General features: G+C 36.5%; 1 protein-coding gene across 8 annotated transcripts in view; it reads right to left on the bottom strand.

Moving 5' to 3' along the window:
• Positions 1 to 13,665, bottom strand: part of LOC136834331 (major facilitator superfamily domain-containing protein 1-like) — a 126,828-nt gene that overhangs the window by 75,217 nt on the left and 37,946 nt on the right. For all 8 annotated transcript variants that reach the window (XR_010851757.1, XR_010851758.1, XM_067096856.1 and 5 more), the window contains exon 4: positions 10,725 to 10,875. Coding sequence is in view for 6 of the 8 variants with exons in the window: in XM_067096856.1 (XP_066952957.1) it covers positions 10,725 to 10,875 (151 nt within the window). In the remaining 2 variants the exon portion in view is untranslated. The remainder of the gene's footprint in view (positions 1 to 10,724; positions 10,876 to 13,665) is intronic.

Raw genomic sequence — 13,665 nt, 5'->3', positions numbered from 1 at the left:
TTTTTAAACTATAAAAATAGCCAGTTCTAAGTGTTTATGGAGGGGTTTTAAGTATTTGCATCCCCCACAAATATGAGGGGGGTTTATTGTATGTAAAATATATAATATCATGTAAAATACTTAACCCTTTCATATCTGCATAGTTATCACATCACTGAGGGCACATGAGCCCCGATGTGTCTGGGAGCGCTCGACAGTGCGAAAAAAAAATTATTTCGAAAATTCAGCAAAAATAGAAATTTTATGCCAACAACGTTCATTTTGCTGTCCTTTTTTCTAAATGTTTATATTTTATGGTGGAATAGTCAGAATAAGAGTCCCAGCCCTCTAAATACAAAAAATGTGAGTTATTTCACGAAAAAAAAAAATCTTTACTTATTTTCATATTTTCGTTCAGAACCCAAAAATATGAATGCCAGGCGAATGAATTATTTTTTATGAGAAAGCCAATAAAATTCTCTAAATATCGACATATAAAAGAATGTAAAACGAATAAGTCCAGCTGGTGAAAAATTGATAGAAAAACGGGCAAGAAACAGAGCGCTCTGCCCGTATGGTGAGAATTATCGCTAGAAAAAGATTTTTTGAAGAGCCCTATCTCGGTTATTTTTCATAGAAATTACTTTGTAAATATGCGAAAATGTAGAGGAAAAGTTGAAGAATAATGTGAGAGTCAAGAAAAATGGCTTTGGTAACGGCAACAGTTTCATTTTGACGTTATAAATTGATTGAAACGAAAAAATGTTACCGTTGTCAACATTATCGTTAGTAACTCAAAAGCTATAACAGTTAGGCGAATGGATTATTTTTTATGAGAAAGCCAACAAAATTCTCTAAATATTGATATATAAAACAATGAAAAATGAATAAGTCCAGTTGGTGAAAAATTTATAGAAAAGAGGGTAAGAAACAGAGCGATTTGCCCGGCGTATGGTGAGAATTATCGCTAGAAAAAAGTTTTTTTTGAAGAGCCCTATCTCGGTTATTTTTCATAGAGATTATTTTGTAAATATACGAAAATGTAGAGGAAAAGATGTTGAATAAAGTGAGTGTCAAGAAAAATGGCTTTGGTAACGGCAACAGTTTCATTTTGACATTATAAATTGATTGAAACGAAAAAATGTTACCGTAGTCAACATTATCGTTCAGTAGCTCAAAAGCTATAACAGTTAGGCGAATGGATTATTTTTATGAGAAAGCCAACAAAATTCTCTAAATATTGATATATAAAACAATGAAAAACGAATAAGTCCAGTTGGTGAAACAATTTATAGAAAAGAGGGTAAGAAACAGAGCGATTTGCCCGGCCTATGGTGAGAATTATCGCTAGAAAAAAGTTGTTTTTGAAGAGCCCTATCTCGGTTATTTTTCATAGAAATTACTTTGTAAATATACGAAAATGTAGAGGAAAAGATGTAGAATAAAGTGAGAGTCAAGAAAAATGGCTTTGGTACCGGCAACAGTTTCATTTTGACGTTATAATTTGATTGAAACGAAAAAAAATGTTACCGTTGTCAACATTATCGTTCGTAGCTCAAAAGCTATAACAGTTAGGCGAATGAATAATTTTTATGAGAAAGCCAATAAAATTCCTAAATATTGACATATAAAAATGGAAAACAAATAAGTCCAGTTGGTGAAAAATTGATAGAAAAGAGGGTGAGAAACAGAGCGCTCTGCCCGGCCTATGGTGAGAATTATCGATAGAAATTTGTTTTTTTGAAGAGCCCTATCTCGGTTATTTTTCATAGAAATTACTTTGTAAATATAGGAAAATGTAGAGGAAAAGTTGAAGAATAAAGGGAAAGTCAAGAAAAATGGCTTTGGTAACGGCAACAGTTTCATTTTGCCGTTATAAATTGATCGAAACGAAAAAAGTTACCGTTGTCAACATTATTGTTCGTAGCTCAAAAATTATAACAGTTAGGCGAATGAATTATTTTTTATGAGAAAGCCAAGAAAATTCTCTAAATATCGACATATAAAACAATGAAAACGAATCAGCCCAGTTGGTGAAAATTTGATAGAAAAGTGGGTAAGAAACAGAGCGCCGCCCAGGCATACGGTGAGAATTATCGCTAGACATTTTTTAAGAGCTCTACCTCGGATTTTTTTCATAGAAATCACTTTGTAAATATACAAAAATGTAGAGGAAAGGTTGAGGAATAAAGTGAGAGTCAAGAAAAATGGCTTTGGTAAGAGCAACAGTTTCATTTTGACGTTATAAGCTGTTCGAAACGAAAAAAAAATGTTACCGTTGTCAACATTATCGTTCATAGCTCAAAAGCTATAACAGTTGGGTGAATGAATTATTTTTTATGAGAAAGCCAACAAAATTCTCTAAATATCGATATATATGATAATGAAAAATGAGATTCAGAGCCCTGCCTAAAATCCAGACGTCTCTTATGTGATGCACTAACAAATTTCCGCTAGTTTTACCGCAAAAACTTTGCGAAAGCATGTTGGAAACTGTTCTCGATTGACGTCGCTTTATGTAAACAGCCACACGTGTTTACCCAGCCTCGTACGCATGGTCTCTGACAGAAGTGTGGCCTGCCAGGCCTGCGTGGAGTGCGATCAGCTGATGTCATTGTGAGAATTTTACTATGCCATGGATTTGCGCATGCACAGTAGAGGAACTAAAAATTTATAGAAAATAGAGGATACCAAACAGAGTGTTTCCAATAATGTAATCCTACATTTTATAAAAAAATGTAAGATACGAGAGAGAAACGTGGGTAGGATCAGCTGATTTCATTGTGGGAAATTTACTATGCCAGGAATTGCGCATGCGCAGTATAGGAACTGCTTGCCTGGCGTATCGATGCCTAAGTTACACGGTCCAAGGTATGCTTTAGCCTATGGAAACCACCAACTGTACGAAAATAAAAAAAATTTACCCTACCACACGCATTTAAAAATGTCGGTAAATTTTACGTAAAATTACGCCAGTCAGACAAGAAGGGGGGTAGGGGGTTATTGCGTAATATGCCGTCAATTGGGCAGGAAAGGGTTAAAATACACAAAGCTCTCTCTCTCTTACAGTACAGTACAGTACAGGTAGTGCTTGAGTCATGATAATCGCCTTGTGATAATTCAATTTTGCGATAGGGTTAGGAATTAATACGGATACGACAATATTTAGAAAATATTTTTAAATTCTGCGCAGGCGCAGGCAGCAGCATACATTCAGGCAGTGAGAGAGACCAAATTACAATATACCAACTTCTTTCCCTCCACCTCTTTATCCCACCTTCTAGTTAAAAAAGTAAAAGAGAATGATAAAAGTATTGTTAGTAACGTTACACTCTTGCTTAAATGTGTACAGCCATAAACAACCAAACGAGAAACTGCTGTTCTGCTAATAACCGAATTGAATAACAAGAGCTGTTTTGCTTGTAGTTCAACCATCGTACGGTAGTAAACAATTACCATAGTTATGTTACAAATGACGTTAAAAGATCGGCAAGGAAATATACTGCTAAATTTAAGTTGCAAGTTGTAGCTGAAGCTGAGAAAACAATGTTCAAGCCGCTAATGACTATAAATTATCGTGCGTCAGCAACATGGATGAAACTCAACCGTAAATAAAATTGGGTTGAAAAGTATTTTAATCAAAACTACTGGGCATGAAAGAACACATATTACTGCTGTTTTCACTCCGATAAAAGATAAATATGTAAAGCTCACATTAAGATGAATGTAAAGCTCGCATTATGATGAAATCAAGTGAAAATAGCGAACGGAATCTTGATTTTTTTACGCAAAACAAACATGCCACCAACAGCCAACGTCATCTATCGACGAAAAAAATAGCTAAATTCATTTCACAACAAGACGTATTTAAGTTATACTTCAACTTAAAAACACTTTGAATAACGAAAAATAACCCTGTCCCATTTAAATAAAGCATCTATAGATTCATTTAAGCTAATTAGAAGCAAGAAAAGTGCTCTGAACCGAGTTAAATATGGCGAAATAAACTTACAGCGTAATCGATTTCCAAACCAAAACTTTGATCGCTATAATCACAATTTATAATACAAAAGCAATATGAGAATACATATGATATTATTGGATACACTGAAGTAATGCATAACTTTTTAAAAGATCCATGGAAAAGATGCATATTCATTATGTTGATGTTTATATAATACAATATTGATATGTGAATATAGAGTACAGTATAATGTAAGCTAGACTACCATATATGTATACAATATACCATAGTGTAGGCTAAGCTAATTCTTGTTTGTTATTCAATTTCTCTTTGTATTGAATTATCATACATCAATCTGCATGAACCTCCAAATTAGCTGATATTAATAATTACTATACTGCATATGTATAGTGTATACTTTATAGTGTAGACTAGGCTACCATATATGTATAGATGGTACTAAATACCATGGTGTAGGCCAGGCTATAATCAAGACATGCTTTTTCCTACAAACGATGGGTTTTTTGGAACCTAGCCCCATCGTAAGTAGGATAATACCTGCATTTTCACTGACCCTCATTTAATTCAGTACTGTACATTACTATACCTAACACAGCAATGTAGTGTGACATCCACATATTTTCCAGTTTGTGTGTATGTGCATCTGTGTATACGCACTATGCATGGCATTAAGGTAGGCTATCACCTTATAGTGCATTTGCTTGCTTGCTTGCTTGCTCTCTCTCTCCTGGTAAACCATTCTTAATAAAGATGAGAGAGAGAGAGAGAGAGAGAGAGAGAGAGAGAGAGAGAGAGAGAGAGAGAGAGAGAGAGAGAGAGAGAGGCTAACACACAGCAAGCGATTGCTTCTTATGCAATGAGTGTGCGTAAGTATATACACACGCATACACAGACTGTATGCAATGAGTGTGTGTAAGTATATACACACGCATACACAGACTGGTTACATGCATATCGTCATACATTCAACCAGGCTTACCAAACTTTGAGGCTTATCTAAAATTTCATCACTATTTCGTATAATTTACAACAACATATTTCAATGACTACCACTCGGCAAAACACAGGCATAGACAGCAGTAAGTACTGACATGAAATACTGAATCAATTAACAGCTGTTTGCCACTGTCATTTACAATAACTAGTGCATGTTTATTTATTGGTTAAAACCTTGCTAATTCTCAGTGGTGACTTACGTAAGTGAAAATAAAATTAATCTTAGTTCATCCTTCATGCCATGAAGAAAAGGTTTCAAGAGAGTATACTGTTAAAGCTGCAGACTGTAACTGTGGCTGAAGAAACAAACACACTGCATGCTACAAAAGTGCTGGACAAGCAAAAATGACATCTGAATTCTGACGAAATCGCAGTTTTACTTCAGTAAAATTTGTTTGTATTGATAAAGATAGGCTGCATCTTTAAACCAGGTTTTATTAACCTACAAAAAATGTATCTCCAAATTTTGTTTCATTTAGCAACTAATAGCAATCTTATCGATAAAACTTGGTCACCTGAGAATGTGAAAACTACCAGAATGCAAATGGCGCATGAAAGCAAAGTTTATATTTTATATGATAAGATATGAGGTATATAATGGATTAAGTAAATTAACAGTTTATTAAAATTATCATTATTTTAGATACAACTGTATCATCTGACTTTTAAATGATACTGCAAGAATTTTCGAGCACACACTCAAACAGTGAAACAAGTTCTGAAATACAGGTACAATACATATATGCATAGAATTACACTATTCAATCAAACACTACAGAATTTCATAGCACCTAGTTGCCAGATAAACAGAGCAATACTTTCACTTTAAAATGAAAAAAATTACTTTACAAGTATAAATTTCACAATATCCAGCGGTTACAATACATAATGTAACTACAGCATACTGTTCACTCTAGTTAGAATTTTCAACACATGAGAAAAGATAATCCACATTTTTTGCTTGCAAAACCAAAATCTTGAAAGTACATTTTTTTTTGCTGGACACAATGACAAATCTATTAAGTAACATAACCTGTTAAGTTGAGGTGTCAGTGTATTGGTAATCTTTGGCAAAATGCCTCAATGGGTCGCTTCATGCCAGATAGTAAATATTTTATTTATGAACAAAAGACAATGGTCAAGGTTGAACATGTAAAAATCCGGGACAGAGATGCCTTCTCCCACAGGGAATTATGCTTGGTTCCTATCTATTGATATCAGAAACCACCAAAGGAGATGGTCTTCCTTCCCATTAGCAGGCAACCAAGACAATCAAAGTCATATTTTTGTTTCAATGGAAATTATGGTGTTTTGACCATCATGGAGACTCAACACCCCTTCTGGGTGGCTCTTCTTCTGGCCCTTCACTTCTAAAAAGTGAATCATATGAAGGCAGATTCTCAGAGTTTCAGTTACTGGGAAGTGTGCTAAAATGGAAAAAAAAAATAAAGCCATTTGTTTCCGCCATCTCAGTGTCTGACAAATCCACAAAGGAGTAGGCAACATTTACCCTTCCTCCTAAATGGATAAAGCTCCCACTGAACCCGGCTACCCAGTAGTTCAGTGCCCCTATGAATAAACTCTCAGAAAGGGCAGCCACTTCTGAGTTCCATGCAAGACTCCACCACCTCTCCATTCTAACCTCTACCACTATCCTGAAAGTGACAACAAGGGAACTCCTGGAGTCTTACTGGGGTGTCTAGCTGCTGCTGCTCAGACTTATGAGTTCTCCATGGGGAGCACTCCATGATTTTATGGAATAGCACCTCAGGACCTGAAGATGAAAATTAGTCAACCCCAATTTCACCTCATTCTATCATGGTCTCTTTAAGGAGAGTGATGTGATAGAGCTCGAAGAAACAACATTCCCAAGATTTCTACTCCCCCAACCCAAGAAGCCCAAGTAAGACCCAGAGACATCTGAATCTCCAGTTGTTTCTAAGGGTCTTAACAGCCACAGAAGAGGAGACATTACAACGGCAGCATCTTTTCTATGGCAGGCAGACACGTACCTATCGAGGGAAAGAAGCTATGCAGATCAGGGATCATCTTTTGCTACACCACCTGCAGTGGAAGTCATCCCTTTAGGGACTGCATCATCTCCAATGGGCTTGACTGGCAATGGTCACATCCCCCTTCCCCATCCTAAAGGGGTTTTTCCAGCAACCAGACAGACCCCTCCTTGGAGAAAAATGTGCAATATACTCTCTGAAAGAGAACATGTTCATTCATCACCATGCACATCTTTTCAGTGCACCCAAGACGGACTTCACAAAAACAGAGGGTGATCCTTGACCTTTCAAAGCTGAACAAGCACACCGTTTACTGTGCAAGAAGTTCTGGATGACAACCCAAGTATGTTCGCTTACGCTGCATGAAGCCTGGACCATCTCAATCGATCTGATGGACACTAACTAGCATATCCTCTCTGCTCTTCCTAAGGTTCTTCACAAGGATCATCACAAAACTGGCAGCAGTAGTCATGTGAGAGCTCAGACAATAGGGAGTTCAACTAGTGGCTTACCAAAACAACTAGCTGGTCTAGAGATTGACTGATTTATATAGTTGTTAAAACTGGCATCTTAACACCTAGGTAACTGACACTGGGCTCTTCTGGGGAACTGCTGGAGAGGAGTACTTATGAAACCTACAAGTGATGGTTTACAGACTCCAGCTACACTGGTTCCTGGCCCCACCTAAAGTCTTCTGACAACCGTTAGAAAAAGATCTTGGGTTTGTTACAGCTGGGGTCTGTGGAATCCAATCCTCAAACAGCAACTTATAGGTGTGAATGGAGTCTAGCTTTTACAAGACCTGGAAGATACTCTGTTTGTGGACCCAGAAGGGTGCTCTCACCAAACAGATCATTCTGACTCCCAAAACTATGCAGACATTTATACATGCAGATACCTTCTTAATAGGTTGGGGAGGCCACAGAGAGGATCAACATGTAACTTGGAGAGGGTCATCTCATCTAAGCAGGTGTCACATCTTCCTGTCTCTCAGAAAGCTGAAACCTGCATTTGGGAAAATCATCCTGTTGGTCCTAGATAAATTGACAAAGGATGTAGTGGGTATCAGCTGGAAAGCCTACTGCCAAAGCAGGTGCAGTCACCATGTAGAGCTCTTAGCAGTGGCAAGTGCTATAGAAAGGAGACAATGGATGGATCCCCTACTAATGTAAGGGAAGGTCACAGAACCTCCACCTCCATTACCCCTTGATCTTGTCAGAGTTCTTAGGCACAATCAATGCAGCTGGAGCAGGAAAGAGAGGATCAGGAGAAGGGGATTGATTGCAGCAAGAACATCTATCATATTATCCACCATCCCAGCATGGGAGTAAGAAGGTTAGTCACTGTCCAAACTGGAGGTACTACACCTTTTTCAGACAGAGCCAGAGAGAAAAGTCAAGGTAGCACCCAAATGGTGGAAGAAAAGGTGAAAAGCACAGGGGGATCTGCAAAAAATGGGTCAAAGAGAACCGAGGGACGCTGCCCTCCAGGTGATACCAACATTGCCTTCTTGGAATGCTTTCTTTTCAACCCTATGAGTTCAGAAATGGTGTACACTCCTAACTCCAAAACAAACAAACAGAATAAGAGTCAATGTTCATCACTGTCATAAATACCAATACACCTTGTCATGCCCTGAACATCTACAATGATTACATTTCCTTCTATGAAAATAAGACATTACAGCAAAAGCATTTCAACAACATTGCAGCCTGGGAAAATGTAAATGCAAGCAGTCCATTGCCTGTGTGGTAACCCCACCTCTTCATTCACTAGCTGCTAGTTAACTACCTTGTTAACAAGCTTCATGACCAAACACCATATTTTAAAAAAAATTACACCCATGTGCAAGATGAAGGTTTGTAATCTGTTAGGAATACAAACTCTGCCTCATACCTGTACCTGCATTCAAGGCAAAATTGCCTTCTAGTCAATAGCAAATAGTAATTAAATCCCTAGAATCCCATCCACTAGAACTGAATCCTACCCAAAATAATTGAGTAACTAATTATGTGAAAAAAAGATAAGATATATGTGGAGACATACCACCAAGTTACAGGAATTCATTCAGGCAGAAAGCCATTTTCAAACATATAGAAGTTTTATAAATTGGTGAACACTGATGATTAAGAAGGGGAAATAAAAACCTTATGAAAAAATAAAACAAATAAAAATGTGCTTTAAGCTTTATAGATACAATTTTTTATTTAACACAGACAAAATCAAAACTAATTACATAAATTACATATTCTAAGAAAAAACTGAAACCAACCTAATGCCTCAAGTATCACCACTGAGTAACCAAGAAAAATACTTGAAGAATGAACAAAAAAATTTTTAAAGTCTACAAGGTTTAAAGCACATTTTTCTTTATTTTATTTTTTCATAAGGTTTTCAGTTCCCCTTCTTAATCATCAGTATACACCACTTTATAAAACTTCTATATGTCTGAAAATGGTTTTCTGCTTGAATGAATTCCTATAATTTACAAATTTGTTTCCACATATACCCTACTTGTCCTTTTTTGGAACCAATTAGTTCTTCAGTTACACTGGATAAGATTTGGTTCAAGTGGATTACTATCCACTACTTACAAGAAAGTGATTTTGCCTTGAATGCAGATACAGGTATGACGAAGAGCTGAAATGATAAGAAATGTTCCCTCTTTCCAAGTTAGTAAATTTTTAACAAATTGTTATGGAAAATGTAAAAGGAAAAGAAAGCTGTCTTGCAACTAGGGGTTTACCCTAACTACTGTGCAGTATATTTCTTTACAAGAAAAATTCGAGATAAACACTAGCATATATATTTCAAGACTATAAAATCGATATTATTTTTAAGCAACAGCACTTTTTCTAAGCAATTTATACATATTTGCAAAGCAATGTGTGAAATGGACAAATGAGTTTAAAAATGAAAAATATTTTGATAATACAGTAAACTCCCCATATTCAGGGGGATGCGTACCACACCCCCCTCCACGAATAATTAAAATCCGCGAATACTTAAAACCCCTCTAAAAACACTTAGAACTGGCTATTTTGATAGTTTAAACACAAAAAAAAAAACTCTAAAAATGCTTATACCTGAGTATTTTAATTGTTTTATCACAAAAAGTGCATTTAGTCATGAAAATCATATGAAAATACAGTAATTAGTGAATATTTCTCAGTGAAAAATACCGCGAATGGGCGAATTTTCCGCAAATAATGAGTAAGGCAGTCCCCGGTTTATGACGGTTCCGGCTTACGACGTTCCGAGGTTACGACGCTTTTCAAATATATTCATCAGAAATTATTTCCTGGCTTACGACGCATGTTCCGGGGTTACGACGCGTCGTACGCCGATCCGACGGAAGAAATATGGCCCCATATTTGAATTTGAAGGTTTTTTTGATGTAAAACTCAATAATAATGCAGTTTACATCGTTTTCAATGCACCCAGAGCATTAAAAGTAAGGTTTTCTTATGATTTTTGACGATTTTCGACGATGTTCCGGCTTACGACGATTTTCGGGTTACGATGCGGCGCAAGAACGGAACCCCATCGTAAACCGGGAACCGCCTGTAGATACATTCCACACAGAAATCCGCAAATGTGTGAGTCCGCAAATAGTGAGACCACGAATATGGGGGGTTCACTGTACACCTGGACTTAATAATGATAATTTAATACAGCACTACATTTCATATGGAATATTCATATGAATAATGTTTTAAGCACTGTACAAAAAGAAGATTTATGATACTTGCCGATCTATAAGAAATCCGCCCAAAAAGGAAAGGATGACATTGGGCCATGAGTAGAGAGAGTAGAGAGATGCAAACTGAACTGTATTAACATGCATATCATCTTTGATCTGGTCCTGAAGGGATGCAGGAGAATCATAGCTAAAATATGAACCTGAAAAAAATGTCTGTTTTAGATAAAATACATGTAGCATACAACTTTAATAAAAAGACTACATACCATGTTAAAGATATAATCTATACAGTGCACTGTGGGTGTGAACTCAAATTCTTCACAGTTTGCAAATCAGGATTGACAATTTTCCTTTAAAAATTTGTTCATAAAAAAGTCCCATTTTACAATATTTTTTGCTAAAATCATCAGCTAGTTTCTAGAGTATTTAATTTATATTAAATCTACATTTCTGGAAGAAGATATAATACTGAACCTTTGTGTAGCACACTGATTACTTACTTTCCATATCCCACAATGTTTAAATTATATGGGAACCAAACCAATAATATAACTATTTAATAAACAGATTTGTTCCTAATTTAGGGAAAATATGTACAATAAGAAGACCACTCTATGGAAGAATCACACTGACCATCATGTGAAATTAAGTACAGTACTGTACACATAAAAACTGTTAAAGAAAGGTGGAGAGTCCACACATGATCTACCCACTCTCATCAGCCTATTTTTTCTTCCTTACTAATTCCCAACTCTCCAGCTTGCCTTAGCTTAGAACATTTCAGAGGTTTCTTATGAAAAGTTTGAAGTCATGAAAAACATGGTTTCTTCTCTGTGTCCCTCTTCCTACCCGTATACTTTCTTTTGCTTCTGGCCCTGTTACTCCAAAGCAATGTGTACTCATTTGCATCAGCCTTCCCACTATCATCCAGCTTTTTATCATATTCTGCCTCTTCCACTAACATCAATTCTTGTCCGGGCACAATCCTCTTCACAACATTCCCAGTAGTATAAGGTAGACGCTCTTCCTTTTCTTACCTTATCCTTTCCCTGCATTGCATTCTTCATGCCTCATTTTTGCTTAATGAACTCTACAACCTTTCAGACTATGCAGAGTCTGAGAGTGGGTTTGGGTAAGTTTCAGATTTTGAGAGACTAGCCCTCTCCCTACAATTCCTTGTAAGACTCTCCTGAACCCAAGAAAGCCCATGCAGGCAAATAAAAGACATTACATATTCAGATACCCTCTACTTGGTTCCTCTCTTCTTTAAGGTGTTCTTCTGATGACAAAGACTGTTCTTCTCATTGCCAAGAAATGTTTTCCAGTTACCTATGACTACCTAACATCCTTTGACTACCTAACATTCTTTGTTCCTAATACTTCTACTTCAAGCAATACCCATATGAAAGGAGTCCTTAGTTTCCCAAAAACACCATAAGATTTCCCTAACCCACTTTCTGGCTGACTTTGGTGAGTAATCCACTGAGGTCTGCTAAGTTATAAGTCTTTGGGGATACCTGTTCTCTCCCTACTAGCCCCTCCTAAATTGGAACACCTATCTGGAACTGTCAACATCTTGTCTCCTCATACTACCCTGCCTTACTTGATGGTGAAGGCCAGAAGAGCTGCGAGGATTTTTGCTTTACTAAAAGTCAAATCCTACTAACTCCTTCCTCAATCTCAGGTTGGCTATCTTTAGGACACCTGAGTTTTTGCACAAAAGGCCCTTTATCATCTTCAACATTCTGGCTCCTTACAAATAAAAATTCAAGAAATTTACCCTAGTGCAAAGGAAAAATCCTCTTGGAAGGAACAGTCCATTGTAACTCTTTTGCAGATAGCTAACTTAGCAAACTTCATGCCTAAGACATGAGGCAGCACTCCAAATGCAAAAATGATCCATCTTTCTAATTATTCAACACCACCTTGAGCCTTCCATAATTTTAACATAATTTTCTACCACCCCCCTCAAAACAAGACTAGGGAGAACCCCAATAACAAAATCAAAATCCCATACCTGGGCAGGATTAAGACACTGACACAGACACTTGGAAATTCTAACCCTTTTGCTTTTACCTACCCAAATACCTTACCCAAACCCTTGATTACCGTCCAACAAAAGCCAGCCCCCAAAGACACAGGAGTATAAGAAATCCCTTACCTCGACTGATCAATCCTACATCGGCTTTACTGGTAAATCACTCCCCCAGGAGATTAATACAACATATATGTTCAGTAAGGTATGGCCAACAGAGCTCAGCTCTTTTTAATCACATAAATAACCATAATCACAGAATAAACTGGAACTTGTCACTCATAATTTATTGCAGCAATTGTTTGTTCAAAAGTCAGATGGTAGAATAAGCACTGATTAAACAGAGAAATACAATGGACCTCTCAAAAGGAGCTTGGGACTCAGATATTATAGATAAAATTTTCCTCCAACCAGTGATTAAGAAGACCAAGAATCTGTCAACTGGAGTGGTGTAACGGCTGACCTCTGGAACTCTTGGTATAAATGCCGCTTTTCTGTAACTCTCTTCTCATTCATTACCTTCCTGTAGAGGAGGCAGTTGTTCTCCGAAATTATAGCAGTAAATGTAGAAAGTTACTTCTATAATTACAGTATTAAGAATTTGCGGTAATTGAAGTTTAATCTTGTTTTCATAAGCTGTTTCGTGACAAATGTCTTTTAACGAAAACGACGTAACTTTCTACACTTTGGCATTTTTATAGGCTCCTTTCATTAGACGGAATTCTATTTTAACAGAAAATACTTCACAGTCATATATATATATATATATATATATATATATATATATATATATATATATATATATATATATATATATATATATATATAATATATATATATATACTTAATACTGATCTTACACGATTAGAGTTGCGCGAATTCACACACACACTAACTTTTCACTGGAACCTAACTAATGGGCATATGCGATTTTTTCACAGACACACGAAATTCT

Source organism: Macrobrachium rosenbergii, chromosome 4, assembly GCF_040412425.1.
Source record: "Macrobrachium rosenbergii isolate ZJJX-2024 chromosome 4, ASM4041242v1, whole genome shotgun sequence".
Taxonomy (NCBI): Eukaryota; Metazoa; Arthropoda; class Malacostraca; order Decapoda; family Palaemonidae; genus Macrobrachium; species Macrobrachium rosenbergii.
The sequence above is the reverse complement of the archived record's forward strand: the minus strand, read 5'-3'. Positions and strand labels throughout refer to the sequence as shown.